The sequence below is a fragment of the Balaenoptera acutorostrata genome, chromosome 1 (assembly GCF_949987535.1).
Source record: "Balaenoptera acutorostrata chromosome 1, mBalAcu1.1, whole genome shotgun sequence".
NCBI classification, from domain to species: Eukaryota; Metazoa; Chordata; class Mammalia; order Artiodactyla; family Balaenopteridae; genus Balaenoptera; species Balaenoptera acutorostrata.
Genome location: NC_080064.1, coordinates 53473377 through 53497726, shown reverse-complemented (window position 1 = coordinate 53497726; position 24350 = coordinate 53473377). Strand labels below are relative to the sequence as shown.

The window sequence follows — 24350 nt, the reverse complement described above, 5'->3', positions numbered from 1 at the left end:
TTCATAGATTGGAATATTCCTCAGTAATTAAAGGAACTATTGATATATACGACGACAAGGATAAATCTCAATTATGTAAAATGAAAGAAACCAGACACAGAATGATAGATGTTGTTTGATTCTATTTATACGAAGCTCAAGAATAGTTAAAACTAATCTATGGTGACAGAAATCAGAAGTGTTGGCTCTGCGGGGAGGGACTGACTGGAAAGGAGCACCAGGAAACTTTCTGGGGTGAATGAATTTCTTATATTTTTGTTTTGGGTGATGGCTACACAGGTGTATGTTTTGTATTATCAAAACTCAACAAACTGAACACTTAAAATCTATTGCATTGAGTATAAATCATACCCCAGTTTAAAAATGAATTCATGATTATATAATGTGTAAGACATCTATGTGCTATTCTGGAAAGAAATCCAGTCCTAAGCAGACCTAGGTAAATGTACAGTTCCATCTGCAGTTCTACCAGTAAGATGTAAGCAAGATACTAAGCAACTTTTTAAAAATCTTACTTCTTAATCTATAAAATTAGGATATTATCTTCTAACAGAATTGAGAGATAACATAAATGTCATAACACTAAAGCATAGGAACAATAGTTAACATTTAACGTTTTATGATGTTCAGTCTCAGATGTTTACATTTCCAGGTGCTAAGTCCTCAGTTACACTTGATTCATTCACCCATCAACTCTTATACCCAAAGAAAGCATCCAGTCTAAAGGTTTCATTCTAAAAATTTCATTCTTTTTTCTCTTTTCTTCTAGTCCAATGTCCCCATCCTAATTCATGCACTTTTCACATCGTCTATACTGTGACAACAGCTTTCTCTGTGTCTCAGTCAATCCAAATCACTCCCCTCTCAACTGTGAAAACCCCTCTCTGCAACCAAGCCTGCAAATGCACTCTGAATAACTCAACATCATAGAGTTCCCTCTATTGGTGTTAGTTTTGCCTGATGTATAGTTATTTATCTGCATGTCTTAGAAGTTCTTGAATAACTTCTTACTTAACTCCGTGGTCTTATATGGTATCTGAGATACAGTAGGTACTCAATAAATACTTGAATTAAATTTGTTCATGCAGTTTAGACTTAATTTTTTCCTATGTAAATCTACCCAGGTAGCATTAACTAGCTCTTGCTGTACCCACTGTCACAACAGTAATCTCTCTCTCCTCTGAATTTCTAAACTACTAACATGGCTTTTCTCAGCAACTTCTTTCTATTCTTCTAAAAATACTTCACTGCATTCTTAGAAGCACATACATGTCACATACAGGGATTTGTTGATAAAACCCTTTATGTTTATTCCTTATCCATTAAAGTTGTAACCATAATTAAGTTGTAGTAAGAGATTTCAATAACATGTTATTTAAAGCATCAATCCAATAATCATTGACTAATTCCTTAGGATTAAATATGAGATTCTCTCTCTAATGTAAACTCTAAAAGAATGCTACAAATTGTGGTTAAAAGAAAGATTAGTGAGATATGAGGAGAACATACTTATCTTCAGGAAAGCACACTGAGCCCATGACAACAATTTCTGAATGAGGAAAAAAAAAGACATCTGATGTAAAGGGCTGTGTGTATGTGTGTGTGTGTATTTGTAGAATTCCACAACTTTTCATTTATCAGGGTCTGAGATATCTCCAAGGAGCATTTCTCCTTTTAAAAGTGAAAGTGTGTTGCATCCTAAAATTTATACAGAATAGCCAAAACAATCTTGAAAAAGAAGAACAAAGTTGGAGGTCTCACCCTTGCTGATTTCGCAATGTACTACAATGCTATAGCAATCAAAACAATGTTGCACTAGCTTAAGAACAGACATATAGACCAATGGAATAGAATAGAAAACCCTGAAATAAACCCTCAGTGTAGGGTCAAATGATTTCAACAAGGGTGCCAAGACCATTCAATGGGGGAAAGGATGATCTTTTCAACAAATTGTACAGGGAAACCTGGATATCCACATGCAAAAGAAAGAAGTTGGATCCTTCCCCTATACCATATACAAAAATTAACTCAAAATAGATCAAAGACCTAAACGTGAGAGCTAAAACTATAAAACTGTTACAAGAAAACATAGGGGACAAACTTCATGACATTGGATTTGGCAATGATATCTTGGATTTGACACCAAAAGCCCAAGAAACAACAAATAGATAAATTGGACTATGTTAAAATGAAAACTTCTGTGGATCAAAGGACACAATCAACAGAGTGAAAAGGCAACCTATGGAATGGGAGAAAACTTTTGCAAATCGTATATCTGATAATGAGTTAATATCCAGAATACATAAAGAATTCCTGCCACTCAACAACAAAACAAACAACCTGATTAAAAAACAAGAAAAAGACTTGAAAAGACAACTCTCCAAAGAAGTTATACAAATGGCCAATAAACACATCAAAAAATGTTCAACATCACTAATCATCAGAGAAATGCACATCAAAACCACAATGAGATACCACCTCATACCCAATAGGATAACTACTATCAAAAAAATGGAAAACAATAAGAGTTGGTGAGGTGGTAGAGAAACTGGAACCCTTGTCCACTGTTGGTAAGAATGTAATATGGTATAGCTGCTTCGGAAACTATAGTGGTTCTTCAAAAAACTGAAAATAGAATTGCCATATAATTCAGCATTTCCACTTCCGGGTATATATGAAAAAGAATTCAGAGTAGAGTCTCAAACAGGCATTTGTACACTCATGTTCATACTAGCATTATTCACAATAGTCAAAAGGTAGAAGCAACCCAAGTGTTTCTCAACAGATGAATGGATAAACATACAATGGAATATCATTCAGTTTTAAAAAGGAAGGCAATTCTGACACATGCTACAACATGGATGAACCTTGAAAACATTATGGTAAGTGAAATAAGCCAGTAACAAAAGGACAAATACTGTATGAGTCCACTTTTATGAGGCACCTAGTGTAGTTAAATTCAGAGAGAGAAAGTAGAAAGATAGTTGCCAGGAGCTTGGGGGTGGGGGCGGGGAGGAGAGAATGGGGTATTATTTGTCAATGGGTATAGAGTTGCAGTTCTGCAAGATGTAAAAAGTTTTGGAGATAGATGGTGGTGATGGCTGTACAACAATGTGAATATACTTAATTCTACTTTAACTGTACACTTAAAAATGGTTAATAAGGTAGATTTTATGTTATGTATATTTTACCACAATTAAAAAAATTAACTAAGACCAAAAAAAGTACAAGTGTGATGAGAATACATTTGAATTATTTAGAATATCACTTAAAACCATTTTGTCTTCGGGACTGCTCTGTTCTTACCACTTGGAAATTCACTTTCACTAAACCCATAAATCTTATTTTATGTCCACAAAACAGCATTATATCAAAAGTAGAAGTTATGTGCCTGAATTCAACCTGGAGTACTGAGTAAGTTGATTTAATTTTTTGCAACCTGTTCTAAAATGATTATAACTACAATCTAGTGGCTAGCACATTGTTTAGGTGTACACATACAAAAAGCTGAATAAATGAGGAACACATGAACACAACTAAACAGGCCTAGATAATTTTTTCTGACTGTATTATCAATAAATATAGTGATGTGAGACACTTGAAAATAAACTCTACATTTGCTATATTAATTGGAACATGACATTGAATTAACATTCAGCCAGGAAAGCTCCATGTAAATGAACCAGAAGTAACATATAAAACAAAGCAAATCATTATATCTCAGTGGGAGCAAAACTCCTTTCTGAAAAGATTCCAGGAGGTATTTCTAACTATATGAATACACTAAATAGTTTCGAATTTCCAACTGGAAGAAACCACCAAAATAGTTAAATATGCTGAATCTGAAATAAATGTCTAGTGAGTGGAATTATGAACTCTATTTATGGCATTCCTAACAATGTCAATCACTAATTGAGGGCTGCTGGGAGTAACTCAGCATCTAGACCCACATTTTACAAAGGTGGCCCCAGGCAAGTTCTAAATAATGGTTGCCATTTGTACAGAGGAAAAGTTGACTCATAAAATATTTGGCAGTGAAGGTTGGCAGGAGAGTTAATATGGGGAGCTTTAGGACTGGATGGGATAAATGACAGCCTACCAAGTTTCTCATAGAGACTCTTTCTAAAGATAGTACAGTAGATACCCACAGCCATTCTCCTCTTTATTCCAGCTGGCAAAGCCCGAATGTTGTTCAGGTATCCAGCCCTCACCGGAAGGCCATGTACTAGGAAAGGTGACTCTTCCTGCAGGCATAAATCTGGGAAAAATCTTGCCTGATTTCTCTGAAATCATCGCGGTAATCTCATTTCAAGAGCCAATGGCAGTGGAAACCTGTCATACTGGAGATCCTCAGTAGAGACTTGTTCAGAGGTCTTGTGCTCTGCTAAAGAAGTCTGAAAGATAAAAACTTCTCAGGATCAAGGCTAAGAGCCTACATGTGACAAGCATACGTGCAGAGAGAACTTGCTCTGGTTGCTCATGATTTGTTCAGGGACCTCTACTTTTAGCATCCTTCCCATTCATTAGGATTCTTTGGCAGCAAGCAATAGAAATGAATTTAGGCCAACTTAAGCAAAAGGTAATTTATTAGAGGGATAATGGAATCTCACAAAACATAGGCAGGTTATATGATCAGACTTGGAACAGACCAGGAACTAAGAGACTTCCAGAGGACAAGGAAGCAGGATGCAGAATGATGTCATAGCAGGAGCCTCCAATCAAGGCCCTGGGGCTCCATGAATAAACACCATACATATAAAATCACTCACATTACTTGCTTCCTGTTGTAAGCCTAAGGTATCATACTGCCCAAACTTAGGTTGCATGACTGCCCACTGGCCACACCTTGGCAGCGAGAGAGATCTGTCTATTTCAGCTTCTACAGAGCGAGACAGGTATCTAGATTTACTGTTTTTACTGTTCCATCATACTATATACATTGTGTGTGTGTGTGTTTGGGAGAGAGGAGTCTATCAAAGAAAACAGGCATTCTACAGGGAAAGGTGTAAAAATACTGCAAAAAAAAAAAAAAAAGGAAAAGAAAAAAAAAAATCCCACCATCCCTGTGACTATCACAACTAGTTGTTTCTGAGTGCCAAAAGAAGTGAAACAAATATAGTCATGATACCCACAAGCTGGTATTAAGAAATAGGAGCAGCAAAGAAAAAATTAGCAATTCTATTCATGAAATAATAACAGTGGTTTTCAAAGATACTTTACAAGTCATACAAGAAAGATGGGCCTGTTTGGTAGCAGCACTTTACCTAATTGATTAAATTCATCTGAATTCACGAATGGCCCTGTAAAATATTTGGTTACTTCAGACTACCTAGCTACAACCACCCTCAGAGAAAAATTTATGGCTACTGTAGATATTCAAAAGAATATGTCATAGGCTGTCGAGATGATTGCAGAAATGTATGACCCAATGGAATGATAACTGGATTAAATATAGAGCTTCCCAAGGTTACCATAGTCTGTCAAAGGGAACAATGTTTCTCATTTTGATATATAAATTCCAATGTTTTTGACAAAAGATCAAAACACTCTAATTTCACCTTGTTCTTGAACCAAAAGTCTTATAAATTCTACTTATGAATTTAAAATTACTATTTAAAATGGATAGTACAGGAAACAAGTATGGAAGAAATAAGCAAGAGTCAGCATTTCAGAGCACCTGAGAGACTTATATGGATCTACCACATGGTCCAACTAAACAAAGAAACAGAAGAGCCTTGAAACTACAGGAGAGTCTCTACTTCCTACAACTGCTAACATGCTTCAGTGCTAATGACAGGCCTCCTCTGCAAAACTTCTTGTCATATATGCCATGGATGATATTTTATTGTGCACTTGAAAAGGGGCATTGCATTCTTTAATGATCTATGAGAGTGAGAAAGATGCTTGCTTACAGAAATCAAATCAAATGACATACATAGCCATGTTCATCCAATGATACTTTCCTAAAGAAGGACTGCTTTTCTTCTAGAAGTAATGTTCAGGTATATTGGGCATAACATCCAATTCTAGAAATCTTTGGGTTTCTATACATGCTATGACTTTGCTTACTTATCCTTCTGGTCTGAACTTAAACGTCTTTCTCTGTGACACCCTCCCATAGGCTTCAAACACCAGGTTAGGTGTGTCTCTTATATGTTCCTATAGTATCACAGCACTTACACCACTGGATAAAGCACTGGACTGTTTTACTCTCTGTGTCCTCTCTTAGGGCAGAGACTGTGTTCTCTTTTCTCTGTGTCACTCACTCCACAACACTAGCACAAGTAGGCACTCTGCAAATACTTATCAAATAAATGCATGAATGTTTCTTAAGTCAAATTCATACCTGTTCCCACAATCTTTTTTCCCTCCTATTGATCAAAACTAGACGTAAAGAATCAAGAGCACAATAAGGGTCTTAAAAACAGGCATTCAATTTGTTTATTCAGATGGACTTTGACATTCACATTAATTTCAAATCAGCATCATCTTTTAGGGACATGGCTAGAGGATAACAGGTCACACCATATTTTTAATTACAAAAACAAGACATGTTCAATGGATACAGTAAGGTGGATCCCATGGCGAGTCCACTTTCACTTGTTAGGTCTTGACAGCTAGCACTAAATCTTTCCAAGGGTTTCAGTTTCATTTGGCCTCCTTTAGCCTCAGCAGTTTTTAACAGTACACATTTTCCACATGTAATTAAGTAATGGAGAGTGAGTTGTTATACATGACATTTAATTTTCGATAGTGGGGGAAGGTATGACAAGAGCTGCAGGCGAGATCATTAATCTTCCTGGATCCCTGCACTGCCAAATACAACAATTCATTCTTCATCGTATTAATACAGTGTTCCTCCTGTACTGAAATTGGAGTGGTTGTGTAGAGGGGATCATGTGGAATAGGAAAACTCACAGAATTGAGTGTGTGGTACACAGTAAGCCCCCAGATTGTAATATACATCTAGATGATCTAGAGTAGAATAATTTAGTATACCAGAGTCTACATGTGCCATTGGGCACAATTACATGATTACAGGATTGTCCAAAATCTAGCAATGTGGGGAGAAAAGGGCAAAAAGTGATTATGTAAGTCATGTATACACAGCAGCAACTTGCTAATTTTCCTTGATGACTCACAGACCCCTCTTGTGAATTATAGATTAGTATATGAATAAAGACAAGTGTTAAAAGAATATAAGGACCTGATCACACAAATGTACATCACTACAGACTAAAGACCCTAGTTAATTAAAATGTTGCCTGCAGCATATTTTAACAGCTTTCTGTGATTACTACTAATCATTCTCCCAAACCTGTGGCCAGTTCCCATTTTTATGTCAACTGTCAATAAATTTGAAAAAGAGTTGCTCAGGTATAAAAGCCAAAATTTTCCGTATAATGGAAATGCACAGGGAATCAATAGTTTCAACTAAGGAAGGAAATACTGCCAAATAGAAGCACTTATCAAAGAAATACAATTTATAAAAATCAGTTTTTAAAGTAACATTGTATCACACAAAGCAAGTTATGCCGTTTTAAAGAAAAGTATAATTGTATCTGTTGTACTGAGATGATTTAAGTGCTAACTTCCTGAAACTTGGTAACAAATCAATATTTAATTGTTTCAGGATTTGGTTCCAAAATAGGCAAAATTAGAGTTCTTGTAACAATAGCCTGAAAGAGGTAATTTATAGGCAGAGGCTGAAAGATGTATCTAAATGATTAATGAACTAGACAATTAGCCTGAAGAAGCGAGGATGATGTGCTGGATAGCACCTAAAATGCACAGGTTACTACACATGAATAGGACACCAATCAACCATGATACCCTTATTGGTGATGTACAGAGCTGATGAGCAATAAAATATTTTCTTTTTTGATTTCCTTAAGTGCTTTAAATTCCGACCCTACTTGATATTACTTACCTCAGTAAAATCTATTATAATACATTTTATTGACATGGGGATTAATTGATGTTAATTAGATTTCTCTTTATACAGTCCTCAATTAAAGAGCATTCTACTCCTTGTTAGAGTATCAGGTCATCATTAAAAAAAAGAAGACCACGGAGAAGAAACAAGCAGAAGCAGCAGCAGCCCAACAACAGCAGACAGGGAAATAAAAGACATTTTAGGTAGGCTGTGTCCTTGTCTCTTATTGTAACATTTACCAGAAATGGTTGTATATAATGTCCGTAGCTATCTCTTCCAGTGCTTAATCATTATGATGTTAATTAAAGCATTCTAAAACTGTGAATGCGCTTCACTCAACCAATAGTCAAGATTCTGGAATTAGACAAAGTATATATGAGAAGTGGTTCTTTTTTTTACCCCTCCTCTTCCCTTCTCCCTAACTACTTCTTTCCTTCTCTTTGACCTCTGACCTCCCTCCCTCCCCGCCTTTTTCTGCCATCAACATCATCACCATCATCTTCATCACTATAGCAGCCACCATTGTTGAGTCCATGTCGCCAGGCAATTTACATGTATAAAAACATTAGACATGTATAAATACATTATAAATATAGAGATAGCTATATTATCCCCATACTAAAGCTCAGGAAACTGACTAAGCTCACAAAGCTGGGATATCACAGAGTAGGTTTCAAGCCCAGGCAGGGTGAACTGTGGTTTCTTTTTTTAATCACTAAGCCTTAGAGTTCAGTCTTGTTTTAGAAAACAAGGTAAGAGTTCTTAGTCAAATGACTTTAGGTAAGAGTTCTTAGTCAAGTGACTAGTTCCTTCCCTATGGAAACTGAAGCATTAATTAATTAATAAAATGCTGGCACACAAATTATTAGATACATATCTATTGAATAAAACAAAAGGTTGTAAGCAGTGCGTACATCTCTCTTTTTTTTTTTTTTTAATTTTTTTTTAATGCTATTCTTGTCTACTTACATTCTTTTTTTATGTATGCATGTATGTATGTATGTATGTATGTATGGCTTTGTTGGGTCTTCGTTTCTGTGCGAGGGCTTTCTCTAGCTGTGGCAAGCGGGGGCCACTCTTCATCACGGTGCGCGGGCCTCTCACTATCGCGGCCTCTCTTGTTGCGGAGCACAGGCTCCAGACGCACAGGCTCAGTAATTGTGGCTCACGGGCCGAGCTGCTCCACGGCATGTGGGATCTTCCCAGACCAGGGCTCGAACCCGCGTCCCCTGCATTGGCAGGCAGATTCTCAACCACTGCGCCACCAGGGAAGCCCCGTACATCTCTCTTGATACAATTCAAGCTCATTTCCCTAGTCTAAAAGTGGGTATGACTAGATTGTTCAGAATCAAGCCCACATCATTTTTCTCCCTATAAAAGAAGATATAGAAAATCTTCCTAAGTTAGATTATTTGAGAAAGTAGTAGGGAGAGGGACTAAAGTATGAGGAATTTTGTAAGATATGAGTTACATGTCTATATGCATTTTTGAATCCACAAAATAAGTCAGACTAACTTACTATGCTTGTTGCCTTTGGAGAATAAATAATCTGGATTGCTCAGTAGGAGTTGAAAGGAAATTTATTCAATAAAGCTTTCTGAATGCCCACTATGTGCTAGGCACTATAATTTAATGACCATGTAAGAAAGGTTCATAATTAGATGACATATTTTGAATGTAGTTTGATCCTTCTAAATTGCTTAAAATCACTTCCAGTAAATAAGTATTCAGCAGCATCCTCAGTCATGCTTACACCATTAATTTCCTGAACAAATTTTTTTCTTGATTCTGATCCCTTCTGAACAATCAAAATTGAAACCACCAGACACTAAATTAATGGGAGTATATTACTATTATTAAAATTCTACTCAGCTTTCTCTTCTGTACTCTAAATAATTTCAGTTCGTTTAACCTTTCTTTCTTGAAGGAGGGGGGTTCTATTTCCCAACTACTTAATTGCATTAAATGATTTCCTTTGGATCCTACTCAATTTTCTTTTGCTCCCTTTAAAATGGGATGACCCAGCATGAGTAATAAAGGCCCCACAAATGCTGAAGAGGTTAACAGTAATGTTAATCATTAATAATCTCCCTTGCAGCAGTCGCCACCATGTGCCGAGCACTGATGTGCAGACTCTACTGAGTGCTATATAACGTCTTCTCATGTGATCCTCACACAGATTTACACAAAGTTCTAAAGCCTAAATGGCTTCACCTCTTTACTTGTATGCACTTCTCTTGATGGACATCTTAAATTTTTGAGGGGCTGACCTTTCCTCAAGTCTGTTCATGTTTTCATCATCTAACTCTAATTTTGTAACCTCTGGCAACAGCAAGGGCCAAGAAACCCCAAAAAAGAGATTGGTGTCTAACAGAGGACTTCAAGGTGAGTAAGCCAGAGGTGGTCGTCTTAATAAATACACAAAGACAGATGAGAAGGAGGAAGGTTTCTCCCCCTAGAAACAAGAGTAAAAACCCCTGGAAATCCAGAAAGTGTTACTGAGCAAGAAAAAAGGGCATCAATGTAGGATTTCTCCAGGAGCAAAGCAGCAACGCCTGTGAGACTGAAGTGATGGCATGGGAAGGAATATTTCAATCACCTACATTAGTGCCCATATCTGGGAATAAAACTCCCCCTTAATCCCAGCCATCTCCTGGGAGTGGACGGATCTTACTGACAGGTAACTATAGAGAAGGGGGAGAATAACAAGGATCATCACCATCATAAAGGACCAGCTAACATTTTTTCAAGCCTTTACTCCATGCTCAACACTGTGGTAAGCATTTCTAATTTTTGAAATACCACAATGAGTGAGGTAAGTGCTTTATAGCCCCCATTTTACAGATAATAACTGAGGCCCAAAGCAAAAAGAAACAACGTGACAGTTAACATACAGGGTTAGTTACATCCCCTAAGAATAATTCAGACTCATCTGTTATTTCAGTCCAATAACAGGGAATCAAGCTTCCTTCGACTGCTGATGATGGCCACCACCAATGAGGAGTCCCAATTCTGACTCATTTATGCCAAAAGGGCTCAATCAGCTAGCAGATGAGTTGTGGGCAAATGTGGAGCCCCAAACGGACCGACCACACGACTCCAGACAGCAGAGCTCACATCTCCTCCCCTCTGTATTTCTCACCAGCACTCCTAATACGAAGCTCCTAAAATTTTCCTGGGTTCTTTTTTTCCTGCGTATTCTTTGATGAAGGCATTAATGAGTCAGCAAATGTACCAAATGATGGTGACAGTAGGATGAGAAGCTAGAATATTCTATTATATTTATAAAGAGGATAATCAGGAAGGAAAGAATTTTTTTTAATGGAAATAAAAATACAAGCCTCAATTACCAGTTCTATCATGTGAAACGTAAATAACAAGAACGCCTCACAATCGAAACAATCTATACTCTTCTTGAAGTGACAGTCACAAAAGGGAAATATATTTTTAGAATACAGTGATTTTGTTAAACAAACCAAAGATGAAATAGCCTTACACAAATTATAACATCTCAAGAGGAGATCTTAAGTTTTAGAAAACCAGATGTATCTGTCCTACCTGATGAAAACAAGCTTGACCTTTGACGGGGCAGTCTTAATAATGGCAGATGCATTTTGGTGACTTCTTCCATACAGGATCTGATTGTTTATCTGTGGGGGAAAAAATCAAATGCACTTGTAAAATTGTAATATATATATATATATATTTTGTAGGAAAATATATATGTATATATACATGTATAATACTTGGAATTAAAAAGTGAAGTTCATTCATTTTTAAGTAGGTAGATGTAGGACTCTTTAATGCTAAAAATCTTAACATTCTTCACAATATAGATTCAAACACTAATTCTAAGCAGCTGCTAAAATCTCTTAAATTCTAATTTGAATGCAGTTAATAAAGAACATACAGTTTTTGACCCTTTTGCTAAACTTGACAGCAGCAGTTGAGCTAGATGCAAAAACCTTATGATAGATATTTCATTTCCTACAGCTTTTCCAGACTCCTAAAAAATGCAGAAAACAGACCAAACTGTGGTATTCATCAGAGCTCTGGACTGTCCATTAAATATGATGCTGTAAACGTGTCAAGGTTATTACATAGCATAAATTTTGTTACTCCAGAGGACGTAAATATTACATCCCCATTTTAAGTCAAATATTAGAGCAATTGCACTGAAACATTTTACTGTATCCAGTCAATGAGGCATCCACTCTTATCCAACATGTGGTGGGATTTTTAACTTGATTGAATTCACCTAAATATGATCTAAAAACATTTATATTCTAAATTTCTTCACTCCAGATTTTCCCACTGCTAAACTTTGATGATAGCCATAATCAATCTTTTATTTTATTTCAGCCATTTGATAATAGCTCACACAGTTTTGGCTTTTTCCCTCTTGTCTCTTCAATAAGTAGTTAATGATCTATGTCATACTGTCCTTATTTAACTGAGGCCTTGATAATTTCTATTATTTAAGGGATAGTATAGTACACTATATGAGGGATAGTAAAAAGGAATTTATGCTTTCTGCAATTAGCATCTAATTTGTCTGTCCTTGATGTCTCTGAACTTTTGCATTTGAAGACATCTGGAAAAGGTATCATTTTTGTCATAACAGCTATAATGAGAAAGTATTTGGAAATAAACACTTCAAAGGATGGAATGAAAATAAAATATTTTTAACTGTCTAAAATGAAGCTCATCCATCACCTCAAAGTGATAAAGCTGGGACTCATATCAAAGGCTATTGCAAAGACTAAACTTGAACCACCGTTTCACTATGCCTCTCATTTTATCAGCTTTTGTTCTTCACCAAGATAATCAATCTCCCAGAAATCCACTGATCTCCACACTGTCATTTCTCTGCGTCTCAGTTTCTTCTTCTTTAAAAGGAATCTAAGCACCTATTTCATAAAACTATTGTGAGAATTAAATAATGTCTTTAAATTTTATTTACAGTAATCTTGATACCCAAAGGATTTTTAATTTTTATGTGTTAAAACTACTCATCTTTTCTGTTAAGGTTTCTGCCTTTTTAACATGATGTATTTAAAAATGTGCCCACCCTCCGTATGGTACTATGATGATGGATACATGCCATTATACATTTGTCCAAACCTACAGAATGTACAACACCCAGAGTGAGCGCTAACGTAAACTTACGGACTTTGAGTGATTACGATGGGTCAATATAGGTTCATCAGTTGTAAGGAATGCACCACTCCGGAAGGGGATGTTGGTAATGAGGGAGGCTGTGCATGTTTGGGGATAGGGGTGTCCATAGGAAATCTCTTTATCTTCCTCTCAATTTTCCTGCTCTAAAAAAATAAATCTTTTTTTAAGCACCCACCCTCTAGATAACATATTTTCTCCTAATACCTTTATGGTTTTACTTTTCTTATATTTACACCTTCTTACCTAACTTAGTTATAAGGGAAATAGTTAAAGTCATGTAGTCATTAAGAGTGATGTGAAAAAGCATACTTAACAACATAAGAAATATCAAAATATCAAAATATCAAATATCAAAAATGTATTAAGTGACAAAGCCTGGCTACAACATAGTATGTCTAGCATGATCACCTTTTTTGCTAACCATAGTTTTCAATCTCTTTAATGGATAATGAACTGCAAATAAGAAAGTTTAAATCACAATTTTAAAATGAGATGATGCATGGACTATGCTTGATCCAATGCCTGGCACTCAGGTAATTATTTGTGAATATCTTCCCCACTGTGCCTGGCCTCTGCTGAAAGAAAGTCTTTCCTAAACCACGACCTATCAAACCTTCTTGTCTTTGAATTCTATGGCACTAGGTTTAATTCTATGGCACTAGGTTTAATTGGACTGAATGTCAATATTATGACATAGTATAAGTGTGTTTCATGTTTGGTAATTGCAATCATTGTTGCTTTTGTTGTGGTCATCCATGTACAATGCTTGGTGTCAGTCTATCTCTTGTAAAAATAAAATACAGTGTGTGTGTGTGTGGAAAAAAAAAAAAAAAAAAAAAAAAAAATTTCTCTTATCCCATTTGCATCTCACCCACATGGTAAAGTCAACCCTTGTCAGGTGGAAAGCATCCATGCAGGCATATAACATTTATTGAACAGAGCTAAACTCCTTGAGGGCAGGAACTGGTGTCCTCTTCTTGGTATTCCCCAGCTTTCATACACAGCTTGCATACAATGGTGCTCAGTGAGGACGCACTGAATCACAGAGCCCTGAATGGAAGTAACACTTCCACTAATCAACTGCTAACATGCTTTCTCTGAGGTGGGCTCCAGCCTTCAAAGTGATTGAAGTGTAAAAAAAAAAAAGTTTTTTTGATTAGCAAAAGCTTGAGCATATAGAAAATTGAGCTGTTTCATGTTTATGGATATGCCTGTCTTTTAGCTGTGATCCTCCAATTTGATAGAATAGAATCCATGGCAGTATTATTCTAAGAGGAAAAAATCATAGCCCAAATGAAGAAAGCAAGTCATTAATTTCAATTTACCTAAGAGTAAATCTAAAGCTATATGTCTTTCCTGGTGCTGTTTCTGAATATTCAGAGGCCCTGGCAGTAGAAAGGCGAGGCAGCTTGCTTGCTGGCAATGTTTTTTCCAGTGCCAACAACTGTGGCATCTACTACTAAGGCAGCTGCTCCCTGCCAATGATCAGGGGCCTCTAGAGACTCTGCTACTCAGTGGAAAACTGGGAACAGAACAGGAAACTCAGGATAGAGTGAAACCTTATTTTACTGGATTAAATCTAAAAGAAAAAATGCAGATCTCCGGATAAAAAAATTCCAAGACAAAGTCTCTTTTCTGGCTTCAGAAATGACACATTAGCAGCCCTCTGAGTTTCAAGAGAGGAAGATCTCTTTTGTGTTTTCTTAGATCTTATTGTATACAAAACAATTTCACTATTTAAACGAAAGGTATATAGCTTCCAATGACATAAGCAGGTTTTTTATATTTCCTCATCTCTAAGGAAACCCATTCCAGAGAAAATTCAGTAAGTAATTAGAAAGAATATGATGCATTTTATGCAAATTAACTTCAGACTGTCACTTATCCTATTTCTGAGAAGGTGCTGTTTTCTGAGGGCACTATTGTTTAAACAACAGATGGAGGACATCTTCTAAGTATAGCATAGACAGAAAGAAAGCATTTTGTACCTCCTGGAAGTTTTTCAGGTTAACTCTAATTAATAATAACTACCAGCCACTGAGTGCTTTCTCCGGGCCAAACACTCTGCAAAGCTCTTGATGCACAGGATGTCAGTTAAACCTAAGAATAACCAGGTGTTATGTACTTTCACCAGATTATGAAACTGGTACTCCAAGACCTTGAGCAATTTGCCCAAGGTGATTTACCTATTAGTTGAAAACCCTGTTTTCCTAAGGCACACCTAGAGGTATTATCATCCGTATGGTGCACATAAAAATCAGCTGATTTCTAAAGTCATCTTTGTAAAGGTGTCTATTAAATAAACTCTGAGCTGGACACCTACCATCTTAGGTCCTGGAATTCTGAGATACACAAATCAGAATCAAGCATTTCACCACAACGCATAGAGGCAAGACCCGATAGCTCTGTTAGGCTTTTGAAATCCTTAATGCAGTATGCAGTTCTGTAAGACTGCACCTTTCCTTTTGAGCAAACAAGCTACACCCTGAACAATAATATATACTTATTTCACTTTTTTTTTCATTATACAAATAGACAAAGATTGACTAACTTTTAAGTTTTTTTCTGACCCAAGCCAAAGGAAAACAGTTAAAATATTTCATCCTTTCAGAATACGTGATCATTCAGATTATCTAGAGATTGGAAAACACATTATTATTTTCCATTTACTTCCAGTAAACTGAGAAGTAGAGAAACTAAGTGCTTGCCCAAAGTTTCTCCTTTCAAAGGCAACTCAATGATATACAGAAAAAATAATAAATTATTTAGATATATCCTTATCTTTGATACTATCTAATAATTGCAGGAAGAACTATCCTTCGTCCTGACTTGTTATTCCAACTCCCCCCAAATAGTCTATTTATTATCTTAAAATCTGAGATGTACAACTCTTCCATTAAAAGGTAACCATATATTCTTCCATTAATGGGTAACCATATATTCTTCCATTAAAGGGTAACTATATATTGTAAGTCTGGGACAGTCCAGTTTACGCATGTTGTTCCCATTATTTATAGTGCTCCCTCTCAAAAGTAACACAGTTTGGGTGATAAATAATATCTTTTCCCACGTTCACCCAACCATGACTATGGGAAGTGTATTTTATGATACTCCATCTTGATTTCCATATTACTAAATGAGAAAGGATGTAGTAGAGACTTTGGGGATTGTTGCTAGCACACAACCACTTCCTTTACCAGGGATGGTCCTTCCAACCTTCCCATCACAAACGCCATCCATAATGGTTGACAGCCAAGTTAGTATTGTTTGTCGTGCCACTCCAGGCTGAAGCTGGAGGACATACGACACAGACTGGGACCATCAAGATTCTCTCTTTTTTGGGGGTTTAAAGGAGCTTTATATACTTTCTGTATGAAGGAGCTTTTTATACTCTTGATCTACAATTCTGGTTTTCTTATCTGTGTTTGGCTTCCTCTTCTGATTACTGACCAAAAAAAGGCCTTTCTGAGATCCTCCACAAGGTCAGTAACTTCTATCTCAGCTCTATGATCCCTGGTCCCAAATGACACTAATATTTTATCATGGGTAAGTTAGCTCATGTTTTCCTAAGTTCTGAATTTCCAACTGAATGAAACGTCATTCAGGAGCAGCTTATAGCAGTTCTAGATACTGAAGACAATAGCTCCAAATAAGAAACATCTGTATTTGGAAAACTTACGTCATATTATAATGGGTTTTCATTTTGATCCATATTTCCCCTCAAGGGTTGGTTTCTGCTACTCAGGGCAGGGGGGGAACAAAAAACAAAAAACACTGATTTGAGGTAAACCCTCTATATTCAGGTAGCAGAGCTGGAATACTGAATTGCAATATTTTATGGTTTGTAGAAGAAGTAGAATTAGGTTAATCCAGCAACAATTCAGCAAAAGTAAACAGATATAAATCCTTTTGTTATAGTATATAAACTTTCACTTTAGAAGTCCTTAATGAGATTTGTTTCAATAAAATTAATTATTCAAAAATATCATGAAGAGGTAGCTTTTCAACTACTCTTAATTGTCCATAGTTCAACTGAACATGAATATAAATTTATGCTGGAGAGCAGCTCAATTAAATCTACCCAAAAATGTACCAAATTGGAAGTAAAAGTTAATTAACTTAAGCTTGGATTAGAAATATTAATTATACAAAAATTAAAATTTAGTTCAAGCAACAGATTTGCCCAAGGTTTGAATATCATGTTAAAATATACTATGCTCAAAAACACACCCTTTGCCCATGCTTTTCTTAAATAGGATGATTTATTATGAACAGTAATAAATTATTATTAAAAAATTGAATTAGAATTCAGGTAACTGAAATTGCTGATGAAATCTGAGAGTCCTCCCTAATTCACTTTTAAATATATTCTAAACTTTATATTTCAAGACATTAGAATCTACAGGTTAACTTTTTTCTAAAATGAACTCTCTTACTGACTCTAACACACATGTAGAGAAAAACAAACAAATCATAAGTGTTTATAACTTGATGGATCTTCTTACAGTTTAACTTTTAATCTAACAATTCCAAGGACTTCCCTCATGGTGCAGTGGTTAAGAATCCTCCTGCCAACGCAGGGGACACGGGTTCGAGCCCTGGTCCGGGAAGATCCCACATACCACGGAGCAACTAAGCCCATGCGCCACAACTACTGACCCTGTGCTCTAGAGCCCGCGACCCACAACTACTGAGCCCACGTGCCTAGAGCCCATGCTCCACAACAAGAGAAACCACCACAATGAGAAGCCCATGCACCTCAATGAAGAGTAGCCCTCACTCACGGCAACTAGAGAAAGCCCACGAGCAGCAACAAAGACACAATGCAACCAAAAAAAAAAATTTAATTACAATTCCACTTCTTACAATTCCACTTCTAAGAATTTATCCTAAAAAGATTAAAAATCAAGGTGTCAAAATGCCTATCGTGGCTATAACTTATAATGGAAAAAAATAGAAAAAACTATACATTCATCAACAAAACGTTTATTATATTTGTCATCATACATCGATAAATGGAAAACTGTGCCATTAAAAGGTGAAGGAGGATGATATATACCTAAATCCATTGCCGTAAAAAGATATCATTATTATTTTTTTAAAAAAATATTTATTTATTTATTTATTTTTGGCTGTGTTGGGTCTTCTGTTCGAGTTGGGTTTCTGTGTGAGGGCCTTCCCTAGCTGCGGCGAGTGGGGGCCACTCTTCATCATGGTGCGCGGGCCTCTCACTGTCGTGGCCTCTCTTGTTGCGGAGCACAAGCTCCAGACGCGCAGGCTCAGTAGCTATGGCTCACGGGCCTAGTTGCTCCGTGGCATGTGGGATCTTCCCAGACCAGGGCTCAAACCCGTGTCCCCCGCATTGGCAGGCAGACTCTCAACCACTGCGCCACCAGGGAAGCCCAGATATCATTATTGAGTGGAAAAAGTAAGTGACAAAATACCATGTAATCTATTTATCACGTTGTTTTCATTTATGTAAAAGTTTCTGTCAGAGTCTAAAGAAAGTTCTATGAGCATCTCTACTAAATATCAACAATGATGGTATCTTTGGTGGGATTTAAGGTGATTTCCAGTTTGTTTTTTTCATACTGGTATTTTATAACTACTTTGCAACAATACCATTTATAAATGCTCACAACATACAAGGCATATACACTACACACAAACATACACATATGCCTTAAATACATTATTTCACACAAATCAGTAGAGGAATGCATTATTACCTCATTATACAGATGGAGAAATTGGGGATTAATGAGTTTAAGGAATTTGACCAATATATTTATAACCAAATCTGTTTAAGTCCAAAAGCCTGTCCTATTAATAACTGGAAACCATTATTAAGGATATGGGGATGGAGGGGGAAAGCCATAGGGTAAGTGACTTATTTTTAATCCTATGCAATTTTAAATCCAATTAACAGGGCCTCACAAAATAGAATCCCCAGAACAAGAAATATTCCAATAAAAGTATAATAGCTATGTGTTATATCTATCAATTTATTCACTTATTCAGCAGTCATTGTGCAACTGATGAGGAAACAGGAATTTTCATTATCATCATCACCACAGCTGCCATGTACTGAGCACCAACTATGCTCCAGATACCCATTCTTTGAAAGTCACTTTACTGGTATTACTTTTATTTAGTCAGATTTGGTTCGTGCACTCAAGCACCTGGAACTCTAATAAGTGACACAGTCTTGGAAACAAATAACTGCATTGCTGTATGATGGATGTAGGCATAAAGCAAGAGGTGATCATCTCTTCTTGGAGATGGGTGGGTGGGTCTTGAGGAGTAGAAAGAGCTTAGCAGGCACAGAGTTAACTGAGTGGCAGGAAGGGCACCAGGACTGGGGAAAAGCTATTTTCATATATGAAAAGATATGTACAGAGCAACAGCCAGCTCTACCCACCACCAGCCCCTCCCATCAAGAAACTTGCACAAGACTCTTAGGTAGCCTCATCCACCAGAGGTCAGACAGCAGAAGCAAGAAGAACTACAATCCTGCAGCCCATGGAACAAAAACCACATTCACAGAAGGATAGACAAGATGAAAAGGCAGAGGGCTACGTAACAGATGAAGGAACAATATAAAACCCCAGAAAAACAACGAAATGAAGTGGAGATAGGCAACCTTCCAGAAAAAGAATTCAGAAAAACCATAGTCAAGATGATCCAGGACCTCGGAAAAAGAATGGAGACAAAGATCGAGAAGATGCAAGAAATGTTTAACAAAGACCTAGAAGAATTAAAGAACAAACAAACAGAGATGAACAATACAATAAATGAAATGAAAACTACACTAGAAGGAATCAATAGCAGAATAACTGAGGCAGAAGGACGGATAAATGACTTGGAAGACAGAATGGTGGAATTCACTGCTGCGGAACAAAATAAAGAAAAAAGAATGAAAAGAAATGAAGACAGCCTAAGAGACCTCTAGGACAACATTAAATGCAACAACATTTGCATCAGAGTGGTCCCAGAAGGAGAAGAGAGAGAGAAAGGACCAGAGAAAATACTGGAAGAGATTATAGTTGAAAACGTCCCTAATATGGGAAAGGAAATAGCCACCCAAGTCCAGGAAGCGCAGAGAGTCCCATACAGGATAAACCCAAGGAGAAACATGCCAAGAAACATAGTAATCAAATTGGCAAAAATTAAAGACAAAGAAAAATTACTGAAAGCAGCAAGGGAAAAATGACAAATAATATACAAGGGAACTGCCATAAGGTTAACAGCTGATTTCTCAGCAGAAACTCTACAAGCCAGAAGGGAGTGGCATAACATATTTAAAGTGATGAAAGGGAAGAACCTACAACCAAGATTACTCTACCCGGCAAGGATCTCATTCAGATTCGATGGAGAAATCAAAAGCTGTACAGACAAGCAAAAGCTAAAAGAATTCAGCACCACCAAACCAGCTCTACAACAAATGTTAAAGGAACTTCTCTAAGTGGGAAACACAACAGAAGAAAAGAACCTACAAAAACAAACCCAAAACAATTAAGAAAATGGTAACAGGAATATACATATCGATAATTACCTTAAACGTGAATGGATTAAATACTCCAACCAAAAGACACAGGCTCACTGAATGGATACAAAAACAAGACCCATATATATGCTGTCTACAAGAGAACAACTTCAGACCTAGGGACACATACAGACTGAAAGTGAGGGGATGGAAAAAGATATTCCATGCAAATGGAAATCAAAAGAAAGCTGGGGGCTTCCCTGGTGGCGCAGGGGTTGAGAATCTGCCTGCTAATGCAGGCGACACGGGTTCGAGCCCTGGTCTGGGAAGATCCCACATGCCGCGGAGCAACTAGGCCCATGAGCCACAACTACTGAGCCTGCGTGTCTGGAGCCTGTGCTCCGCAACAACAGAGGCCACGATAGTGAGAGGCCCGCGCACCGCGATGAAGAGTGGCTCCCGCTTGCTGCAACTAGAGAAAGCCCTCGCACAGAAACGAAGACCCAACACAGCCAAAAATAAATAAATAAGTTAATTAATTTTAAAAAATAGACTTTAAAATAAACAATGTTACAAGAGACAAGGAAGGACATTACATAATGATCAAGGGATCAATCCAAAAAGAAGATATAACAATTATAAATATAAATGCACCCAACATAGGAGCACCTCAATACATAAGCAACTGCTAACAGCTCTAAAAGAGGAAATCGACATTAACACAATGATAGTGGGGGACTTTAACACCTCACTTACACCAATGGACAGATCATCCAAACAGAAAATTACTAAGGAAACAGAAGCTTTAAATGACACAATAGACCAGATAGATTTAATTGACATTTATAGGACATTCCATCCAAAAACAGCAGATTACAATTTCTTCTCAAGTGCGCATGGAACATTCTCCAGGATAGATCAAATCTTCGGTCACAAATCAAGCCTCACCAAATTTAAGAAAACTGAAATCATATCAAGCATCTTTTCTGACCACAACACTATGAGATTAGAAATCAACTACAGGGGGAAAAAAAGTAAAAAACACAAACACATGGAGGCTAAAAAATACGTTACGAAATAACCAAGAGATCACTGCAGAAATCAAAGAGGAAATCAAAAATTACCTAGAGGCAAATGACAATGAAACATGGTGATCCAAAACCTATGGGATGCAGCAAAAGCAGTTCTAAGAGGGAAGTTTATAGCTATACAAACCTACCTCAAGAAACAAGAAAAATCTCAAGTAAACAATCTAACCTTACACCTAAAGGAACTAGAGAAAGAAGAACAAACAAAACCCAAAGTTAGCAGCAGGAAAGAAATCATAAAGATCAGAGCAGAAATAAATGAAATAGAAACCAAGAAAACAATAGCAAAGATCAATAAAACTAAAAGCTGGTTCTTTGAGAAGATAAACAAAATTGATAAACCATTAGCCAGACTCATCAGGAAAAAGAGGGAGAGGACTCAAATCAATAAAATTAGAAATGAAAAAGGAGGAGTTACAACAGACACCGCAAAAATACAAAGCATCCTGAGACTACTACAAGCAAATCTATGCCAATAAAATGGACAACCTGGAAAAAATGGACAAATTCTTAGAAAGGTATATCCTTCCAAGACTGAACCAGGAAGAAATAGAAGATATGAACAGACCAATCACAAGTAATGAAATTGAAACTGTGATTAAAAATCTTCCAACAGGGCTTCCCTGGTGGCACAGCGGTTGAGAATCTGCCTGCCAATGCAGGGGACACGGGTTCGAGCTCTGGTCTGGGAGGATCCCACATGCCACGGAGCAACTGGGCCCGTGAGCCACAACTACTGAGCCTGCGCGTCTGGAGCCTGTACTCCGCAACAAGAGAGGCCGTGATAGTGAGAGGCCCGCGCACCGCGATGAAGCGTGGCCCCCGCTCACCGCAACTAGAGAAAGCCTTCGCACAGAAACGAAGACCCAATACAGCCAAAAATAAATAAATAAATAAAATTAAAAAAAAAAAAAAAAAAAGAAGGGCACCACAGTGCCCTGCAAGAAAAAAAAGAAAAAAATCTTCCAACAAACAAAAGTCCAGGACCAGATGGCTTCACAGGTGAATTCTATCAAACATTTAGAGAAGAGCTAACACCCATCCTTCTCAAACTCTTCCAAAAAATTGCAGAGGAAGGAACACTCCCAAACTCATTCTACAAGGCCACCATCACCCTGATACCAAAACCAGACAAAGATACTACAAAAATAGGAAATTACAGACCAATATCACTGATGATTATAGATGCAAAAATCCTCAAAAAAATACTAGCAAACAGAATCCAACAACACATTAAAAGGATCATACACCATGATCAGGTGGGATTTACCCTAGGGATGCACGGATTCTTCGATATATGCAAACCAATCAATGTGACACAACATATTAACAAACTGAAGAAGAAAAACCATATGATCATCTCAATAGATGCAAAAAAAGCTTTTGACAAAATTCAACACCTATTTATGATAAAAACTCTCCAGAAAGTGGGCACAGAGGGAACCTACCTCAACATAATAAAGGCCATATATGACAAACCCACAGCAAACATCATTCTCAATGGTGAAATACTGAAACCATTTCCTCTAAGATCAGGAACAAGACAAGGGTGTCCACTCTCACCACTATTATTCAACATAGTTTTGGAAGTCCTAGCCATGGCAATCAGAGAAGAAAAAGAAATAAAAGGAATACAAATTGGAAAAGAGAAGTAAAACTGTCATGTTTGCAGATGATATGATACTATACATAGAGAATCCTAAAGATGCCACCAGAAAACTACTAGAGCTAATCAATGAATTTGGTAAAGTTGCAGGATACAAAATTAATGCACAGAAATCTCTTGCATTCCTATACACTAATGATGAAAAATCTGAAAGAGAAATTAAGGAAACATTCCCATTTACCACTGCAACAAAAAGAATAAAATACCTAGGAATAAACCTACCTAGGGATAAACCTACCTAGGGAGACAAAAGACCTGTATGCAGAAAACTATAAGACACTGATGAAAGATATACCATGTTCTTGGATTGGAAGAATCAATATTGTGAAAATGACTATACTATCCAAAGCAATCTACAGATTCAATGCAATCCCTATCAAATTACCAATGGCATTTTTTACAGAACTAGAACAAAAAATATTAAAATTTGTATGGAGACACAAAAGACCGCGAATAGCCAAAGCGGTCTTGAGGGAAAAAAACGGAGCTGGAGGAATCAGACTCCCTAACTTCAGACTATAGTACAAAGCTACAGTAATCAAGACAATATGGTACTGGCACAAAAACAGAAATATAGATCAATGGAACAAGATAGAAAGCCCAGAGATAAACCCACGCACCTATGGTCAACTAATCTATGACAAAGGAGGCAAGGATATACAATGGAGAAAAGACAGTCTCTTCAATAAGTGGTGCTGGGAAAACTGGACAGCTACATGTAAAAGAATGAAATTAGAACACTCCCTAACACCATACACAAAAATAAACTCAAAATGGATTAGAGACCTAAATGTAAGACCGGACACTATAAAACTTTTAGCGGAAAACATAGGAAGAACAGTCTTTGACATAAATCACACAGCAAGATCTTTTTTGATCCACCTCTTAGAGTAACGGAAATAAAAACAAAAATAAACAAATGGGACCTAATGAAACTTCAAAGCTTTTGCACAGCAAAGGAAACCATAAACAAGACAAAAAGACAACCCTCAG

General features: G+C 36.9%; 1 protein-coding gene across 16 annotated transcripts in view; it reads right to left on the bottom strand.

The window, feature by feature from the left end:
* Nucleotides 1-24350, bottom strand: part of PATJ (PATJ crumbs cell polarity complex component) — a 343677-nt gene that overhangs the window by 109045 nt on the left and 210282 nt on the right. For all 16 annotated transcript variants that reach the window (XM_057543576.1, XM_057543586.1, XM_057543555.1 and 13 more), the window contains one exon: nt 11495-11586. In XM_057543576.1, the coding sequence (XP_057399559.1) occupies nt 11495-11586 (92 nt within the window). The remainder of the gene's footprint in view (nt 1-11494; nt 11587-24350) is intronic.